Source organism: Equus przewalskii, chromosome 1, assembly GCF_037783145.1.
Source record: "Equus przewalskii isolate Varuska chromosome 1, EquPr2, whole genome shotgun sequence".
Lineage (NCBI taxonomy): Eukaryota > Metazoa > Chordata > Mammalia > Perissodactyla > Equidae > Equus > Equus przewalskii.
Genome location: NC_091831.1, coordinates 135,856,557 through 135,877,608, shown reverse-complemented (window position 1 = coordinate 135,877,608; position 21,052 = coordinate 135,856,557). Strand labels below are relative to the sequence as shown.

Genomic DNA, 21,052 nt, shown 5'->3' with positions numbered 1-21,052 from the left:
GGTTAGGACTTCCAGTATAATGTTGAATAGAAGTAGTGAAAGTGGACATGAATGCCTTGCTCTTGGATCTAAGGGGCAAAGCATTCATTAATTCACCAGTAAATATGATGTTTGCCATAGGTGTTCTTTTGGTTTTTGTTTTATAGAAAACGTTTCTTTCTATTCCTAATTTGCTAATTTTTATCATAAATGGGTGCTGCATTGTGTCAAATGCCTTTCTGCAATATTGAAATGACCATATGCTTTTTCCTTTATTGTCTTAATATGGTTAATTACATTGAATGATTTTCAAATGTTAAACCAACCTTGCAATCCACTACATTTCCATCAGTTACAAATTCTCTAGACTGCGTCAACAGAAAACATGACTACAGTGGCTTAACAAAACATGGGTTTATTTTTCTCACTTAAGAAGCTTCAAGGAAGGTAGTTCAGCACGGATTTATCAGCTTTCCAATGTCATTAATGTCCCAAGCTCCTTCTTCTTCCCTGTTCTATCATTCCTAGTATATGGCTTACCTCTTCATGATCTCAAGACAGCTAATGCACTTCCTGGCACAGATCTTTACCTAACGTAGGGAAAGGAAAGGAGGAGCAAGCAGAAAAGAGTGGGGACACCTATCTTAGAGAAGTAACACGTTTCCATAAATCCTTAGCAGATTACTTCCTGCATTTCATCAGCCAGAACCCTGTCACTTGGCTACATCTAGCTATAAGAGAGTCTTAGTGAGTTTTTTCTTTTTTTTTAATAATTTAAAATTACTTTGTTTATAAAAATGACTCAATGTACTTTGATCCTTATTTTTTTCATTTCATAATAAAAAATTTCAAAGATATACAAAATTAAAAGGAATAGAGTAATTAACCATCATGCATTCATGACCTGACTTCAATCATCAACTCATGGCCAATATCATTTCATCTTTACCTTTATCCACTTTCACATACCATATTATTTTGAAGCAAATCTCAGACATCACATTTTTTCATCCATAAATATTTCAGTAGGCATCTCTACAAGATGAGGACTTTTTAAACTTAACTACAATACCATTATGACACCCAAAGAAAAAAGTGTAATTATTCCTTAATTTCTTCAAATATCCAACCAATACTCAAATTTCCAAGAGGCATTTTTTTTTTTAGCTGGACACATTTCTTCTGTCCCCCACCTCTGAATTCATGATTCTGCTGGTAAAAAAAGAAGGAGAGAGGGGCCAGCCTGGCGGCATAGTGGTTAAGGTTGCACCCTCCACTTCAGCAGCCTGGGGTTCATAGGTTCGGATTCCAGGAGTGGACCTAACACCACTCATCAAGCCATGCTATGGCAGCATCCCACATAAAAAACAGAGGAAGATGGGCACAGATGTTAGCTTAGCGACAATCTTCCTGAGGCAAAAAGAGGAAGATTGGCAACAGATGTTAGCTCAGGGTCAATCTTCCTCAAAAAAAAAAAAAAGAAAAGAAAGGGAGAGTATATAATGAGTAGGCAATCTGCAGCACCTGCCACATCAGTCGTGTTCTGTATACAAAAGTGGCTTGTCTAAAGAATGTGTCTGGGACAAACAAGACAACATTCTTTCTATTGTTAAAAATGTTACCAAATGAGCATTTTTAGTTAATAATGACACTAAAATAGTAGTATTAGAATAAATGTTTTGTAGGAGCAAACAAGTTTTCCTCTTCAACAGGTCTAACTTTACTGACCAATGAAAGATATGTGAATTTTTTAAAGCAGTTATTTATAAATCTCAGCTTATTGAAGACATTTGTGTCTACAACATTTTTAAGTTCCTTGAGGGCACTGTCCACAACTTAAGTCATATTTGTATATTCCATAACTCCTAGTACAGAGTAGACACTGAGTAAACAAATATTTGTTAAATGGATGGACAAGATGAAAGAAAGGAACCAAACTTATAAGCCATCTGTAATGACGCTAATGAAATAAGGAAAAAAGGGCTTCTGAGGTAAAAATACAAAAACCATAATTTACACATTTTTTTCCCGCCACCATGTTTTATTTCCCTTATATCCGTGGATGAATTATTTTTGTTTTAACATCTTCAGGATACTTCCTATCTACAAAAGGGTAGGGGTTCCAACAATATTTGAAAACATCTAATTTGTTTAGCAGTATTTGAAATTTAGAAGGAAATATTTTCACATACGCTAGTTGGTATCAATATTTTATGGAAATGGCATTAAAGAAGGAGGTAGTATGGCAGTTAACTTGTAAGTCAATATTAAACCACAATAAAATATATAATTTAATAATGACTACTTAATATTCACTCTAAATGACTTTTCAACAAGCCAGACCTCATTATTAAAGTAGTAAACACATATAGCCTAGTGGAAAGAACATAGGTTTCAGATGCAGGCAGATCTGGGATCAAATCCCACAGGTTTACTTTTTGGGTAGTTCTTTATCATTTCTGAACACGTATTTCCTCTAAAATAAGACCAGCAGCACTTATCCCAAAGTGGTGGTGTAAGGACTGAGTGATAGAACCAATAAAATCACCTGGCATTGCCCCATAAATATTAATTATTATTATTACATAAGTAATTTTACTACAAAATGTTCCATTTACTAACCATACTGAATATACTCAAAACAAAGTTCAACATTCTAAAGTCAGATAACATCAAACTCTTAGCTTTCAGTAAAGAAATAGGTTTTTTTTACCTATTTTTGAACACATCAAGATCAAAGGCCCGAAGAGCGTTTGTTGCTTAAGTTTGCTTCATGGTACTCATTTTCTTGAGCGATGTGAGGAAGTCTTCTAATGAAATTCCTAGTTTCTTCTCTCTACAGAAATAAATGAATGCTCCTGGCATGGCTAGTCCACTCCAAAGCTTTTTGGACCTGAGTTACACACATATTTAATGACACCTACATAAATTCCAAAAGGGAGCATACAAGGAAAACAACACTCAATCCTTGCTCATTTTACTATGAAAACTTCACTACTTCCTAGAAGAATAAATAAGTCTTTCACGTTAGTCTTTGTACTGTAGTACTTATTCTCAATATACCAAAATAATGACCTAATATTGTAAACAGATTCACACTTCACACACACACAATAATAGTGGCATATGTACTTCACCAGTAGGACTCACTTTCCCAGAAAATATTAAAGTAATCATTGTACCTTTTGTGGCAAGATTTCTAGATGCTGAATTCCTAGTAAGACTTTTATGTTTTATTTTTTTTTTCTCTTCTTCAATTTGTTTTTCTTGCTGATGTAATTTCTCTTCTCTCTGAATTCCTTTTGGTTGTTCAGCTTTTCTTTGATGTTCTTTCCAGGCTTCCAATTCTTTAGTTGCTTTTATCCGTTCATTTTCTTTCATATGTTCTATTTTTTTCCTCTCTTCTTCTTCAATCTGTAAAAATTACAATTACCAAATCCTTTAAAACATATAAAGCAACATTTTTTAAAAAGAAATTCATTGTAATAATTATTTTTACCTCTAAACTCTCGTCACTGTATCTGCAGCAACAGTTAGTAGTGAATAAAAGAACTGAAATGGGAATGGTAAACGATCTAGCAGAATGTCCAAGGATTTGGGAGTCATGGAACACAGCTTTTAGTTCCACATTTACCATTAACTATTGATACAATCTCGGGCAATCACTTTCTCTAGCCTCAGTTTACTCATACGTAAAATGTGGGCAGGCATTCAATTAGATGATATTGATATCTAAGGGCTTGGTAAAAAAAAAAAAAAAAGAAGAATTTATCATGCTAAAAGTGAAGGCACTTCTCCCAAAATCTATACACCCACCCACAAACACATATATACAAACATTCACCTTTCCACTTATGCCAGTCTCACCTCGTCTTAGGACTGAAGTTGTGCCAATCTTCCTAAAGGAACAGTAAGAAGTGAAATGGGAAGAATGAATTAGGGAGTTTGTCTCTGGTGGGTGGAAATGTTTGAACTTCGAATCCTGCTGCCAACTATGTTTGCAATAGCAGTTATTTGAAACTTCCACATGAAAAGCTAAATGTCAGATGAATCTGAAAGCAGTATATTGCTCAGGAGCGGGCCAACTTTTCTCCCTTTCACAAATTTCCCTCAAATGGGACAGAAAAAAAATCCCATGAAATAGAGTAACTGGTTGGTATATATGATTGACTCTAGGTATCTGACTTTCCTATGGTAACAAAAATTTCTCATCTCTACCCTCTAGAGCAGCAGTGTCTAACTGAACTTCTTTCGATGATGGTCATGTTCTGCGCTATCCAACACAGTAGCTACTAGCCACACGTGACTAATTAAGCACTTAAACTGTGGCTAGCGTGACTGAGGAACGGAATTTTTATTTTTATTTGTTTCATTAATGTAAATTTAAATTAGCGTATATTTAAACAGTCTATCTGGCACAGCTCTAGAAGGATGTGCTGGGACAAAGTTTCTTAGAGGCTGAATTTTAGAATACAGAGTTAAGATTTTAGGTATGAAAACTGTGCAGTGAAGAGGTGCTCTATAATATCTGCATGATTTAATACCCTCTTCCGGAAGACTGATTGTTTATTTTCCTTTTGAACTGTGAAACAATGACTTTAAAATAAATTTCACAGGTTACTGAACAGCAGTTATCTGTAGTCCCAGAATAGCAGCTAAGGCCTAAACTAGGCACAAAAGATGCTAATTACTATGTGTTCTAAGTTCAGAGAGCTGCCAGTGAGTTGCCAACATGTTAGGCCAGGAAGAATCTGCACATGGCAATGAAGCACCATTTAAATGCCTGACAACAGGGCGTGATGAACACTCAATGTTAGGAGAGGAAGCCACAACCTAAAAGGAGAAGATGACAACTTCACTCAGTTTAATAATATGTTTGCCTTTTTTCTTCTCTTTCCTCTCTGCCCCAAAACATGGAAGAAGGGAAAAGTGCATAGAGTCAGAACGCCCTCACCCCTCATAATCCTTGCAAGTAGTGTGAATTTTGGAAAGATTTTAAAAATATATAAGACTAAGTCTTAATTACCAAAAATGAGACTGTCCTTATAACCAAAAGTAACAGGAAAGTTCTGGTATTATAGCCAAGATGTACTTAAGAGAACTATATATATATATAGTTTAATTTATAATAAGCTATATTAGAGACACAAAAATAGTCTAACCCTTCAGAGGTAATGAGGAAGAGGAAGTACTAAGAAAGTCTTCACAGAGCAGGTGACAGAAGGAACTAGAAGGAAGAGAAAAACATGAAGAAGGAAACACTATGAAGCTTATGATAAAGAGAGACTATATATAGCAAAGAGAAATAGAGACAGACAACTGTTAAACAATACTTGAAAGTGTTTTATTAAAAAAAAAAAGAGTAATATGGGGAACACATCACTTAAAGGAGGACCTGTGTAGTAACAGAAAAGCTCACAGGTTAAAAAAAAATCTTCATCACACATGAAGGAATGGATTTTAAGTGCCTTGTACTGCTCAAAAAAGGATGCCATGTAGTATGGGATATTAGTGTAAAACATACAGCAAACGTAAATAATAGGAAAATAAAGAGCAGCTCCTAAACCAAATTCCTGAAGAAGGGGAAATCTATATTTCTTTTAATTTGGAATGAATGCCTAGTTTATCAAGTTATTGTTCTTTATAAGCCAATCTCACTTACGAATATTACATGCAAAAATCATAAATAAAATTAATTAGGAAATTAAATCAAGGAAAATATTAAAATTATAATACATCTTGATCAGAGTGTTTCTTATTTATGATATTAGGAAACCAAGAGAGAAAAACAATATATCTCAGTACATGCCAAAACACGAGTTGATACTAGGAATAAAAGAAAAATTTTAGCTTGACAAAAGGACCTATACAATATCAAACTTCAAGGTGAAGCATCAGAAATATTTCTAGCAAAGTCACTAAAGCCAAAGTATGCCTACTGTTCTGCTATTTTCCGAGGGCATACCTATAAAATAGAATTTTAAATTAAATTTAAAAAATAAATATAAATATAGATTATAAGGAGCTGAACTGTCATTATTTGCAAGTAATATGATAGACTACCTAAAAGAACCAAAATAATAAACTGACAAACCTTTAGAATGAAAAAGTAAGTTTAGCAAGGCAGTCACATACAAGATCGACTTATACAAACTCATAAAAACAAACTAACTTTCCTATGAACTGGCAATAAATGATTATAAAATACAACGGAAAATATCATTTCATTAGTAATTGCCAGAAAAACTTTTAAAATGCTAAGAATAAGCTTAACAAAATATAAGCAAGTCCTACATGTATACCGAATAATTTTGCTGAAGGATGTAAAGTAAGTGTGAATAAATGGAGATAAATGTCATCTCTCTAGAAGAAAATCTCAATATTGTAAATATGTCAATATTCTGCAAATTAACTTGTAAAGTCAAGGTAAATCTAATCAAAATACCAAGAGAACTTCTTAGGAAGCTTGATAAGTAAATGTAAAATTCATCCACAAAAGAAAATGTGCAGGTTTTATGGAGGCACGAGGGGGTTGGCAATTCCCGTCCACAAATATCAAATATAAAACTAGACAAATTTATCAAAAATAACCGTTTTCAGGGCAGTGGAAATTAACCAAAGACAGCCTGCAAATTGAGAAGTGTTTATTCTAGAAAAACTGCTAATGTTATAGGTAAGAACAGTGGAAGTGCCTGCCCTTCTGCCTGAGGTTACTCCCAACGACCAATTTCCAGCTAGAATGACAACACTGGCATTTTCACCGACATGAAATTAGCAAAAAGAACTCAGCAGCTTTGCTAGCAACAAAAGGTGGACTCATTTCAGGGTTGGGCAGCAAAAACCCGTGGCTTCGGTGGATGAAAGCGGTCAACTTGGGTGGAAATGAAGGGAGAAAATTTGCAGTTGAGATCTGAGGTTGAGGTCCTGGTTAGGGTAAGTGCCCAGCTAGTCAGAAAATTAACAAAGATCATAAAGGAGAGAGCCATAGAAGTCTGTGATAAGCTCACCAAACAACCCTGGCTAAACAGAAAGCTATGCATATCTTAGGGATGCCTGAGGAAGCTTGGCATAAAACAAGCCAAGAGAGGCTTGACAATTAGCTCCAACTTTGAATGTGTTCTCAAACCCACACACGGACCAATCAGCAAAGGGTGGAAGCCTTTCAGGCTCAAGGTATTTACGAAGTCTGCCCAAACCCACAGCAAACAATTACGCTACGCAGACACAGGGAAGATCTTTGAGGAAGCCAGTCTAAACACTAAGAGTTTAAAAACCTAGCAGAGACATCAGCGGCTGTGTACCACCAGAGAGACTACACTGATTCTACAATTAAAGTCCAGGCAAGTTATTAAAACATAAACAACCCTCAATAAACAAACAAAACAGAAACCAGAACTGCTATAATCTATTAACTAAAATGTCTAGTTTCCAACCAAAAATACTTCAAGAAATAATTGGTAAAAACTTCTCAAATTTGATGAAAATAATCTATAGCTCAGAAAAGTTCAACCCAAAGTAAAATAAACACAAAGAGAGACACCTAGTACAACTTAGTCAAACTGCTGAGTTAACACAAAAGCCAAACACAAAGAGGAAAATCTTCAAAGCAGCAAGAACAAAAGGAATCATCATGTACAGGGGAACATCAACACACTTGACGGCTAATTCCTCATGGGAACAATGCAGGACAGAAGGCGGTGCAATGACATGCTCAAAGCACCAACAGAAAAAACTACAACCCACGAATTCTATAGCCAGCAAAACCATTTTTCATAAATGAAGATGAAATAAACACACTCCAGCTAAATGAAAACCGAGAGAATCTGTTGCTATCAGACCTGCCCTATAAGATATATAAGGAAGTTCTTCAGGCTGAAAGGACTTGGCATGAGACACTAACTCAGATCTGTAAGATGGAATGAAAAGTATGGGAAATGGGACATATGTAGGTAGGTATAAAAGACAATACCAATGGATAAACAAAATGCAGTACATACATAATAGAGCATTATTCAGCCTTAAAAAGGAAGAAAATTCAAACACATGCTAAAAACATGCACGAATCTTGAAGACATGAGGCTGAGTGAAACAAGCCAGGCACAAAAGGACAAGTATGGTATGAATCCATCTACGTGAGATACCTAGAGGAGTCAAATTGATAGAAACAGAAAGTCAAATGGTGGTTGCCAGGGGCTGACGGAAAGGGAGAATGAGGAGTTATTGTTTAATGGGTACAGACTTTCAGTTTGGGCAGATGAAAACAATTCTGGAGACGGATAGTGGTGATGGTTGCTCAACAATGAGAATGTACTTAATGCCACTGAACTGTACACTTAAAAATGTTTAAAATTGTAAATATTATGTGTGTTTTACCAAAATTAAAGAATAAATTTAAAAATACATACTTTTTATTGCTTTTCTTCTCAATTTCTTTAAAAACTTGAGTTTTGTTTAAAAAGCAGTATTTTTCAAAGTAAAATTATATATTGTTGAGTTTATAACATATATATATGTTATATATATATATGAATACACCCATATATGAATGGCAGTAATAGCCCCAAAATATGGGGAGAAAATAGAGTAGTATTAGAGCGAAGTTGCTATATTTTCTTGGAATTGAGTCAGTGTTAACCTGCAATAGATTGTGATATGTTAAAGGTGTGTACAGCAACCAGTAACAAATTTTACACCAACCTAAAAATATATATATAGCTAAAAACATCAACAAAGGAGCTCCAGTTTCAGTTCTGACATATAAAAAGCTTAGAAGTTGTCACCACTATTCTTAAAACAAAAAAAGATGGACAAACTGAAAAACAACAAGTTTTCTTGGACCCATCAGAGTGCCCAGAGTGAGCCGCAGGGCAAACTGCTACCCCGAAATCTGGAGAGATAAGTGTATCCAGAAACATACAACGATCTGCTTGCCTATAGCAGAAGCTACAAATCTATAAACTGGTAGCAACATTTAAACGGTAATTTTGACAAAATGCTGGAGGTTGTGTGTGGACTAGCATGAGAGCGAAAAACTCCTGGGCACCACAGTCTTGGGGACTGCCCCCATATTTCCGTGGGCCTTAACTCCAGAAACTTCATGATGAAGATCTGAATAAGATAACCTTGTGTCTCTGGCAGAGAGAGAGGAAGAATAATTATTGTGAAATACAGAAATACCTAGAGCATTCTCCATAACAAAGATCTACTCCCCAGAGGAAAGAATCTTGAAAGAGCTAAGGTCCCTTATCTCAGCTGGGGGAAGGGAATTCCTCCTCCTCCAGTTCTTTCCAGCCTCCTTCTTCCATCTAAGGGGAGAAAAAATCATAGTAAACAGTCAGGGCTTTAAGAAAATAGGCTGGGAACACTGCAGCCAGGGAAGGGAGTGGGAGGCAAGGGAGAAAAGCTGTACCACTAGAGGAACACTTGTGAAGATCACAGCCCCAAGATACAGACCCATGAAAACACTGAGATTTAAGTGAAAGATTAGAGAATGCTTCCTCTCCCTTACAATTTACTACCACAACAACAGGGGTCTAGGCAATGGATTACAGAAGAAAGAGTCGTATGACAAAGACTCTCTGAGGACCACTAGATACAGAAGCCCACGATCAAAAAAGGAATAAAAAAAAAAGGGACACTAGAGGAATTTGAGCCTCGGGTACCCGTACCTACAGCTAACATTAAATATGGCCCAAATCCCAGCCAGATTAAAATAAATCTACATGCTAAAGGCCCGATCACCTCAGTTTCTATTATCTGATATAATATGCCTTGTTGTCAACAAAAAATTGCAAGACATGCCAAAAGGCAAGAAAAAATACACTGTAAAGAGACAAAGCAATTATCAGAGCCAGACTCAGAGACACATGAATGTAAGAATTACCAGGCATGGAATTTTAAATAACTGTTATTATGTTAAGGGCTCTAATGAAAAAAGTAGATAGACAACATGCAAAAATGCCAGGTAAGAGTACATTAGTTTCATCTTCCACATGGAGCTATACATATCATTCTAACAATGAGTTCTCTTAAACTAAGAAAATTAAAGTATTAATTCAGTCTAAAGTTTAACATAGTGTTTTAAAATTTCTCTCGGAAAGCTATTAACTTCTGAAATTTAATTATTTAGTTATTTGTTTGTTTATATTCTGTGGAAATGAGAATTGTGTTTAGAATGATATAGGTATCTATTATAGCCAAAGTTAAAATGTAACAAAATTGATTTTGGAAAATGTTGCATGTGCACTTGAGAACAATGTGTATTCTATTGCTTTTGGATGAGATGTTGTGTAAATATCTGTTAAGTCCATCTGGTCTAATGCGGTGTTTAAAGTCGACATTTCCTTATTGATGTTCTGTCTGGACAATCTATCCATTGACGCAGGTGGTATATTAAAGTCCCCTATATTGGGCTGGCCCAGTGGTGCAGCAGTTAAGCGTGCACACTCCGCTTCGGCGGACCAGGGTTTGCCGGTTCAGAACCCAGGTGCAGACATGGCACCGCTTGGCAAGCCATGCTGTGGTAGGCGTCCCACATATAAAGTAGAGGAAGAGAGGCATGGATGTTAGCTCAAGGCCAGCCTTCCTCAGCAAAAATAGGAGGATTGGCAGCAGTTAGCTCAGTAATCTTCCTCAAAAAAAAAAAAGTCCCCTATATTATTATATTGCGGTGTATTTCTCACTTTAAGTCTGTTAATATTTGCTTTATATATTCAGGCACTCTTATGCTGGGTGCATAAGTATTCACAAATGTTATATCTTCTTGTTGGATTGACCCATTTATCACCATGTAACACCTTTCTCTAACTCTTTTTACAGTCTTTGTTTTAAAGTATATTTTGTCTGATACAAGTATAGCTACTCTAACTTTCTTTTGGTTTCCATTTGCATCAAATATCTTTTTCCATCCCTTTACTTTCAGTCTGTATGTGTCTAATCTAAAGTGAGTCTCTTATAGGCAGCATATAGATGGGTCTTATTTTTTTATCCATTCAGCCACTTTATGTTTTTTTGATTGAAGAATTTAGTCTATTTATATTTAAAGTAATTATTGATAGGTATGTGCTTATTGCCATTTTGTTAACTGTTTTCTAGATGTTTTTCTGCTTCATCTCTGTTCCCTTTTTCTTCTCTTGCTTTCTTCCTTTGAGTTTGATGACTTTCTTTAGTGGTATGCTTATATTCCTTTCTCTTTATCTTTTATGTATTTACTATAGGTTTTGCTTTGTGGTTACCATGAGGAGTACATATAATAATTTATATCTCTAACAGTCTATTTTAAGTTGATAACAACTAAAGTTTGATCCCATTGTAAAGCTCGTTATTACTACCCCCCTTACACTTTATGTTTTTAATGGCACATTTTACATCTTTTTATCTTGTGTATCCCTTAATTATTGTAATCATAGTTAATTTTACTACTTTTGTGTTTTAACCTTCATGCCAGCTTTATAAGTGAATAATCCACTACATCTTTACTATATATTTACATTTCCAGTGAGATTTATTCTTTCATATGTGTTCTTGTTACTAGCCAGTACCCTTTCTCTTCAGCTTTAAGAAGTCCCTTTGACAGTTCTTGTAAGGCCAGTTGAGCAGTGATTTTTAGTTTTTGCTTGTCTGGAAAACCCTTTATCTCTCCTTCACTTCTGAGTGATAACTTTTCTGGGTAAACTATTCCTGGTTGAAAGTTTTCTTCCTTTCAGCTCTTTGAATATATCATGCCACTCCCTTCTGGCCTGCAAGTTTCTGCTGAAAAATCTGCCACTAGACTTATGGAGGTTACCTTGTATGTAACACATTGTTTTTCTCTTGCTGCTTTTAATAGTCTCTCCTTGTCTTTAACTTTTTTTCTTTTTATTAAGATTATGATAGTTTACAACCTTGTGAAATTTCAGTTGTACATTATTGTTAGTCATGTTGTAGGTGTACCACTTCACCCTTTGTGTCCTCCCCCCACCCCCCTTTCCCCTGCTAACCACCAATCAGTCCTCTTTGTCCAAATGTTAACTTCCACCTATGAGTGGAGTCATACAGAGTTTGTCTTTCTCTATCTGGCTTATTTCACTTAACATAATACCTTCAGGGTCCATCCATGTTGTTGTGAATGGGATGATTTTATCCTTTTTTACGGCTGAGTAGTATTCCATTGTATATATACACCATATCTTCTTTATCCAATCATCAGTTGATGGGCACTTAGGTTGCTTCCACATCTTGGCTGTTGTAAATAATGCTGTGATGAACATAGGGGTGCATGGGACTTTTGGAATTGCTGACTTCAAGTTCTTTGGATAGATACCCAGTAGTGGGATGGCTGGGTCATAAGGTATTTCTATTTTTAATTTTTTGAGAAATCTCCATACTGTTTTCCATAGTGGCTGCACCAGTTTGCATTCCCACCAACAGTGTATGAGGGTTCCTGTTTCTCCACAACCCCTCCAACATTTGTCACTTTTTGTTTTGGATATTTTTGCCATTCTAACAGGTGTAAGGTGATATCTTAGTGTAGTTTTGATCCTTGTCTTTAACTTCTGACATTTTAATAATAATGTGTCTTGGTGTGGGTCTCTGGGTTCCTCTTATTTGGAAATTTCTGGGCTTCCTGGATCTGGATGTCTATTTCCTTCCTCAGGTTAGGGAAATTTTCAGCCATTATTTCTTCAAATAACATTTCTGCCATGTTCTTTCCCTCTTCTCCTTCTGGGAGCCCTATGATGCAAATGTTATGTCTGTCTGATGTTGTCCCATAGTCCCTTAAGCTATCTTCACTTTTTTTCATTCTTTTTTGCTTTTGCTGCTATGATTGGTTGAGTTCTACTGCCTTGTCTTCAAGTTGAATGATTCTTTCTTCTGCTTCATCTAGTCTGCTATTGAACTCCTCTAGTGTATTTTTCAGTTCAGTTATTGTATTCTTCAGCTCTGTGACTTCTATTTGGTACTTTCTCATATTTTTCCATCTCATTGTGTTCATTCATTTTTCTACTCAGTTTGGTAAGCATCTTCATTACCATTACTTTTGACTCTTTATCAGGTAAATTACTTATCTCTGTTTCATTAAGGTTTTTTCATAAGTTTTATCTTGTTCTTTCATTTGGAATATATACCTTTGTTTCTTCATTTTGCTTGACTCTCTGGGTTAAGTGTCTATACAGTAGATGAAACAACCACCTCTCCCAGTCTTGAAAGAGTGGCCTTGTGTAGAAGATGAAAACCTTGTCATTTAACTCTTGCCTTAGCTCCTGGTTGTCTCTCAAACTTCTGTGCTTGTCCAAGCAGCCTATTATATTTGTGATAGCTCCCAGTAGTTGAGGACGTGCCAAAAGCTGTCAGTGTTCCAAAGGGGAGGATCTCAGCACCTAGATTCAGGCTGCCTGGAAGCCAGAACTTCAGGCATCAGCTTTTAAAAGTATGCAAATATATACAGCCCTGTGGGACCACAAGCATAAGCCCCGGTGGCCACCAGAGCCAGGAGATCTGGAGGTGTCCCCTGAGTGGCAATTGCAGAAATTGGGGCTCCAGACAAGTATATACACTCTTTTCTGGGTGACATTGGCAAGTTGGAGCAGGACAGGGGGAGAGTGCCAAGATGGAGTCCACAGCTATGTTCCTTGAGAGCAGTCCGTAGGCCAATAAATGTGTGCCAAACCTGAAGCCTGCCCCCTAGGTTGAAGCTCCAGGACAACAAAAGAGGCCTCTTTCACAGAAAGACTGGGAAGTGTGACCCAGTACACTGTCTATGCAATGCCCTGGGGATGGTAGCCTGCCAAGAACTGTCTCGTCAATTGCCACAGTCCCATGAGACCTAGGAATGAAAGTCCCCCTGGCCACCAGAGCCAGGTGATCAAGGGCAGAACCCCTGGCAGCAAACAGAAAAACCAGGGCACCAGACAGAAAAAACAATGCACCAGACACATGTAAAGCTCCCCTCCAGGAGATACTGGTGCTCTGGAGCATGACAGAGGGTGAATGCAAAGATAGCGCCTGCCCTCCAAGGTCTCTGGAAGGAATTACAGTCATCCCCAAATTGTGTGCCCAATCAGAAGCCTGCCCCTCAGTCTGCAGTCAAGATGATCAGATTAATAGGTCTCCTTCACTGAAATAGCAAGTTCCTCAGCCTGTTGTCTCTTGCTGTCCTCTGGGGGAGGTGGCTGTTTAAAAACTCTTTCTCCATTTGTTATAGTCCTGTGGGGCCCACGAGCATAAGTCCCACTGGCTGCCAGAGCCAAGCAATGCAGAGGTGTCCCCTGGCAGCAGTTGGAAAAATCAGGGCATCAGACAGGAGTATAAGCTTCTTTCTAGGTGATGCTGATTATTACAGTCTCATGGGACCGGGAACACAAACCTGCCTGGCCTCCAGAGCCAGGTGATCGAAAGGTGTCCCCTAGGCAGCAGCCACAAAAATCCAGGCACCAGACAGATGCAAAAGCTCTCCTCCAGGAGACACTCGAGCTCTGGAGCATGGCAAAGGGAGAGTGTAAAGATGGCACTTGCCAGTCTCCATACCCGGAGAGTGTCCCAGCAGATTCCTAGATACATGCGCTAAATTAGATGCCTGACCCTCAGGCCAACTCTTACTTATTTATTTTTTTTGCTGAGGAGGATTCGCCCTGAGCTAACATCTGTTGCCAATCTTCCTCTTTTTGCTTGAGGAAGATTGTTGCTGAGCTAACATCTGTGCCAATCTTCCTCTATTTTGTATGTGGATGTGAAATTAAGAACCCTAGGCCACCGAAGCAGAGGGCACAAACTTAACTACTATGCCACTGGGCCAGACACAGATATTATCTTTAGATAAGAAAACATCTTTTAAGGTATATAAAGATAAAAACTTATAAGGAAAACATATAAAAATAACCAGCATCCTAATACTCAATGGCTAGGTAATTAAAAAACAGGGACAAAGAAAGTGAACAAGGTGGTCCAAAGAGTATTTGCTTCAAGACAGATCATACGTCAGGCCACAAAACAAGTCCTGATAAATTTAAGAATACTGAAATCAGGGGCCAGCCCCATGGCTGAGTGGTTATAACGTTCCATGCACTCCGCTTTGGTGGCCCGGATTCGTGGGTTTGGATCCCAGGTGCAGAACTACTCCACTCATCAGCCATGCTGTGGAGGCATCCCATAAACAAAGCAGAAGAAGATTGATAGGGATGTTAGCTCAGGGCTAATCTTCTTCAAGCAAAATAAAGAGGAGAATTGGCAATGGATGTTAGCTATGGGCAAATCTTCCTCACACAAAAAAAAATAGAAATACTGAAATCATATCAAGCATCTTTTCTGACCACAACAGCATGAAACTAGAACTCAATAAGGAAGAAAACTGGAAAATTCACAAGTATGCGGATACTAAATAACATGCTCCTGAGCAACCAATAGGTGAGACAAGAAATCAAAAGAGAAATCAAAAAATATCTTGAGGGACCAGCCCAGTTGCACAGTGGTTAAGTTTGTGCACTCCCTGCTTTGGTGGTGCAGGGTTTGCCAGTTCAGATCCTGGTCATGGACCTATGCACTGCTCATCAAGCCATGCTGTAGTAGCATCCCATAAAGAATTAGAAGGACTTGCAACTAGGATATACAGCTATGTATTGGGGCTTTGGGGAGAAAAAAAATAAAAGAGGAAGATTGGCAACAGATGTTAGCTCAGGGCCAATCTTTCTCACACACACACACAAAAAAATTTAAAAAAAAATCTTGAGACAGAATGACATCAGTATCATTGTGGAGTGAGTTGTTTCCTTTGTCTCTCCCCTCTAAGTTACAACCAGCAGGACAGCCATAGACCAACAAAGGACTCTCTACACTGCACACTAAAACATCTAAGAGACACATACATCTATACATCTGAAGGTAGGCGGCCTAGACTGAGGCAGTGGAACCTAGGGAGCAGCAGCAGCTACTGAACTTGAGGTTTCAGGAACTGTGGCCAAGCCTGTGACCAGAGGCCCCAGGAACTGAGGTAATGCCCATGAATACAGGCCCCCAGGAATTCAGGCAGCCCAGGCTACCAGAGCTGCCACGAATCACTGCAGGCCAGCAACCAGAGGCGCCAGGAACAGCAACAATACTTGTGACTCAGCTCCCTGCCCCTCACCTGATAGTCGTGCCACGACCTGAGATTCCAGGAACTGTGCGAGCGCCCAAGACCAGAGGCTGCAGGAACCACAGCTGCACTTGCAACTCAGTCCCTCCCCGCCCCCAGCAGTGGTGGGTGGCACCTGCAACCTGAAGCTTCAGGACTGCACTGGTGCCCAAGACCCTGCCTCCAGCAGCAGCATCCCTGACACCAGCTCTGTGAGCAGTGAGGGCTGTATACAAGAGCCAGGGCTACCCAGCAGAAACGGATGAATTCCTAGAAATACACAACCTACCAAGACTGAATCGTGAAGAAATGGAACGTCTAAAAGACCAATTACAAGTAAGGAAATTTAATCAGCAATCGAAAATCTCCCAACAAAGAACAGTCGGGGACCAGATGGCTTCACTGGTGAATTCTACCAAACATCTGAAGAAGAATTAATACCAACTGTTCTTAAACTCCTCCAAAAAGTTGACGAGGAGGGAATATTCCCAAACTCATCCTAGGAGGCCAGCACTTCGCTGGTACCAAAGCCAGATAAGGACATTACAAGAAAGGAATACTACAGGCCAATATCCCTAATGAAGATAGATGCAAAAACTCTCAACAAAATATTAGGAAAGCAAATTCAACAGTACATTAAAAGGATCATAGACCATGATCAAGTGAGATTTATTCCTGGGATATTGGATGGTTCAATATATACAAATCAATCAACATCATACAGCACATTAACAAAATGAAAGATAAAAATCATATGATCATCCCAATAGATGTAGAAAATGCATTTGACAAAATTCAACATCCTTTCATGATAAAAACTCTCAACAAATTAAGTGTAGATAGAACATACCACAACATAATGAAGGCCATATATGACAAGCCCACAGCTAATGCCATACTCAATGGTGAAAAGCTTTCAGATCCCTATGAACCCTAAAATCAGAAATAAGACCAAGGATGTCCACTCTTGCCACTTCTATTCAACACAGTACTAGAAGCCCTAGTCAGAAAATTAAGCAAGAAAAAGAAATAAAAGGCATCCAAATCAGAAAGAAAGATATAAAATAGTCTCTGTTTGCAGATTACATATTATACAAAGAAAACCCTAAAGACTCCACCAAAAGCTGTTAGAACTAATAAATGAATTCAGTAAAGTTGCAGGATACAAAATCAATATACAAATATACAAAAATCAGCTGTATTTCTCCACTAACAATGAACCATCAGAAAAATAAATTACAAAAGCATCAAAAAGAATAAAATACTTAGAAATAAGTTTAACTAATGAGGTGAAAGATCTGTATATTGAAAACTATAAAACATTCATAAAGAAATTGAATAAGACACAAATAAATGGAAAGATATTCCATGTTCATGGATTAGAAGAATATTAAGTGTTAATTTTGTGACATTAAACATTAATGTTAAAATGTCCATACTATCCAAAGCAATACGCAGATTCAATGCAATCCCCATCAAAATTCCAGTGGCATTTTCACAAAAATAGAACAAACAATCCTAAAATTTGTATGGAACCATAAAGACCCTGAATAGCTAAAGCAATCTTGAGCAAGAGCAAAGTGGAGGTATCACATTTCCTGATTTCAAACTATATTACACAGCTATAGTAATCAAAACAGTATGGTATTGCCATAAAAACAGATACATGGTGTAATGGAACAGAACAGAGAGCCCAGGAATAAACTCACGCATACACAGTCAATTTTCGACAAAGGTGCTAAGAATACACAACAGGGAAAGGACAGTCTCTTTAATAAACAGTGTTGGCAAAACTGGACCGTCACACACAACAGAATGAAACTGGACTCCGACCTTACACCATACACAAAAATCAACTTAAAATGGATTAAGAACTTGAACATAAAAGACCTGAAACCTAAAACTCCTAGAAGAAAACACAGGTGATAAGCTCTTTGACATTGGTTTGGCAATGATTTTTTCAATTAGGCAACAAAAGCAAAAACAAACAAGTGGGACTACATATTAAAAGCTGCGGAGCAACGGAAACCATCAACAAAACGAAAAGGCAACCTATGGAATGGGAGAAAATATTTCTAAACCACATATCCAATAAGGGATCAATATCCAACATATACAAGGAACTCATACAACTCAATTGCAAGAAAATTACTAACTCAATTAAAAAAAGGGCAAAGGACCTAACTAGACATTTTTCCAAAGAAGACATACAGATGGCCAACACATACATGAAAAGGTGCTCAACACCACTAATCATCAGGAAAATGCAAAGCAAAACCACAAAGAGATACCATCTCACACCTGTTAGGATGGCTATTATCAAAAAGACGAGATAACAAACGCTGACGAGGATGGGGACAACAGAGGATTCTTGTATACTATTGGTAGGAATGTCAATTGCTGCAGCCATAATGGGAAATAGTACGGAGGTTCTCCAGGAAATTTAAAATAGAATTACCATATGACCGAGCAATCCCACTTTTGGTTATTTATTCAAAGGAAACAAAATCACTAACTCAAAGAGACATCTGTACCCTCATGTTCATTATGGCATTATTCACAATAGCCAAGATATGAAAATGATCTCAGCGTCTGTTGATGGATGAATTGATAGAGAAATATGGTGTGTTCACACACACACTGGAATACTATTCAGCCTTAAAAAAGAAGGAAATCTTGCCATTTGCAATAGCACAGATGAACCTAGAGGTATGTTAAGTGAAATAAGCTAATCAAAGACAAATACTGCATGCTATCACTTATACGTGGAATCTTAAAAAAAAAGAGTCAGCTCATAGAAACAGAGAGTAGAAGGGTGACTGCCAGGGACTGGGAGGTGGGAGAACTGGGGAGAGGTTGGTGAAAGGATACAAACTTTCAGCCATAAGGTAAGTACGTGCTGAGGAAGTAGTGTACAGCATGGTGACTACAGTTGATAAAGCTGTACTGCACAACGGAAATTTAAGAGAGTAGCTCTTAAGTGTTCTCAAACACACACAAAAAAGGGTTAACTTGACTGTGGGATTCCTTTCACATGTATATGTATATCAAATCTTCATGTTGTATACTTTAACTATATTACAATTTTATTTTTCAATTATACCGCAACAAAACTGGAAAAAATAGCTTAAAATTAAATTCTGCAAAATAAAACCCACCACAGCAGCAGCTTGAAGGAAAGGAAAAAAAACAAACAAGCAAACAAAAAAGTGTGTTTGGTCTGTAGGACTTCTCATAAGAAATAAGACAAAAAAGGTGAAAAAGAAAATTCAAAAGGAATAGTGATATAAAGGCCGAGTATACTAACAGCATAACTGAGTGTCTTATGATGGTAATAACTGTTAATAATAAATAAGATACGAGAATGAAGATTTCGTATGTAGAGTAGGCCAAAGAAGTTAGCACAGGAGATAGCAAAAGCACAGAGCCCTAAGAATGAGATCACGGGGAAAATGTTAAATATCTAAAAGCAGAAAATAGGGTGCTGAGAAAGTCTGACATACATTAAAAGGGAAGAAAATGCAGAAAAAGGGGGGAGGGTATGAAAAGATGCCAGGAACATGAAAGTTATTACTAAAAAACAGAATAAAAAATGGCCAAGCAGTTAGTTTCTTGTGGTCTTTTTGTACCTTATCTATGACTCCAACAAACAGGGCATGAGGTTTCACAGATAAGGACCTTCTTAAGGCCCTACCGCGTAACCTAGACGACTCCAGAAAGCAATCCACTCCTCATCCGCATGGCCAGGCAAAGCTGTCTCAACAGTTTAAGGTTTCTGGGTTTCAATTTTAAGAAAAGGACAGAAGAAAGCACTTCAACTCAGACCTTTCTAGGTTAAAAGATCAGTGGGAAAAAGGGGTCCCCTGAAGTAGAAAACCAAACCAAACCAAAAAATTCAAACTAGAAGGCAGCAACCTATAAAACAAAACAGTGACAATAGGAGAAGAAGGCAACAGCAGTCAATAAAGAGGAAAAAAAGCACGTTTCAAAGATTGGTATGGCATCAGGATTCCAAGCTTTCACTAATCATCTCACCCCCATAGACCTCCACCTTGATCCCTCTCCCTCTGGGGAGACGACTTGCCTCCTTCACTATGAAAACAAAGGATCACTTTAACTATCTCTGTCTCTAAGAATTTCGCAGATGCTCAGTTATTCCTTATTCCTGCCCTCTAGCGTCAAAAGATAAAATATCCCTCTATTACCCAAAACTAATTTTTTCACCTGTTCCAACCTTCATCCCACCTCAAGGAAACTGCTCCCTTATCAACCTCCTCTCTTGGTTGTATTATCAACCTGTCCCTCTTTACTGGCTTCCTTCTTCAACACATAAATATGCTCAAAGTCCTCTCATCTTAAAAATACAAAAGCTCTGTCTCCACCCTGCAACTGTTTCAAAGTCACTAGCCAGAATGAGCCTTCCGAAATACAAAGCCAATTACTTTGACATTCTTGCTGAAAATCCCTAAAGAGTTCCCTACCACCTTCAGGAAATTTTTCAAAATATTAAGATTTCTGACCAACAAATGTTCCCTCATTGTACCATATTCTGTCATGCACTTATCCAAGCTGCCTTGAATGTCATTTTCCTACTTATTCCCCCAGGTAACTGTGACCCATTCACCAGTAGTCAGCACAAACAACACTGCTTCATATTTCCTGACCACAATCTCAGGCTGAGATACCAATCTTCTGCCAGTGTCCTCTCTTTATCTTCCCACGACCTCTTACGCATACACGCACACTATGGTGTAATCTTTGCTTTTTCTTGTCTGTTCCCTCTCTAGACTACGAGTAAGCTGAAAACGAAGAATGACTTGTTCAGCTCTGTCTCAGCACCTTTGACAGTATTCAGTGAATGTCTGTTAAACGAGCAAATGATACATCAGCAGCAAAGCTACCGAGAAGTTGATGTGGTAAACCAAAATTGAAGCAACAAAGACTTGAAGATTCATTTCAACATGCGTAAAACTATCATTTTTAATA

The 21,052-nt window shown here is 37.7% G+C and overlaps 1 protein-coding gene across 2 annotated transcripts in view; it reads right to left on the bottom strand.

The window, feature by feature from the left end:
- Positions 1–21,052, bottom strand: part of DNAAF4 (dynein axonemal assembly factor 4) — a 66,513-nt gene that overhangs the window by 37,108 nt on the left and 8,353 nt on the right. For both annotated transcript variants that reach the window (XM_070579749.1, XM_070579757.1), the window contains exon 4: positions 3,162–3,393. In XM_070579749.1, the coding sequence (XP_070435850.1) occupies positions 3,162–3,393 (232 nt within the window). The remainder of the gene's footprint in view (positions 1–3,161; positions 3,394–21,052) is intronic.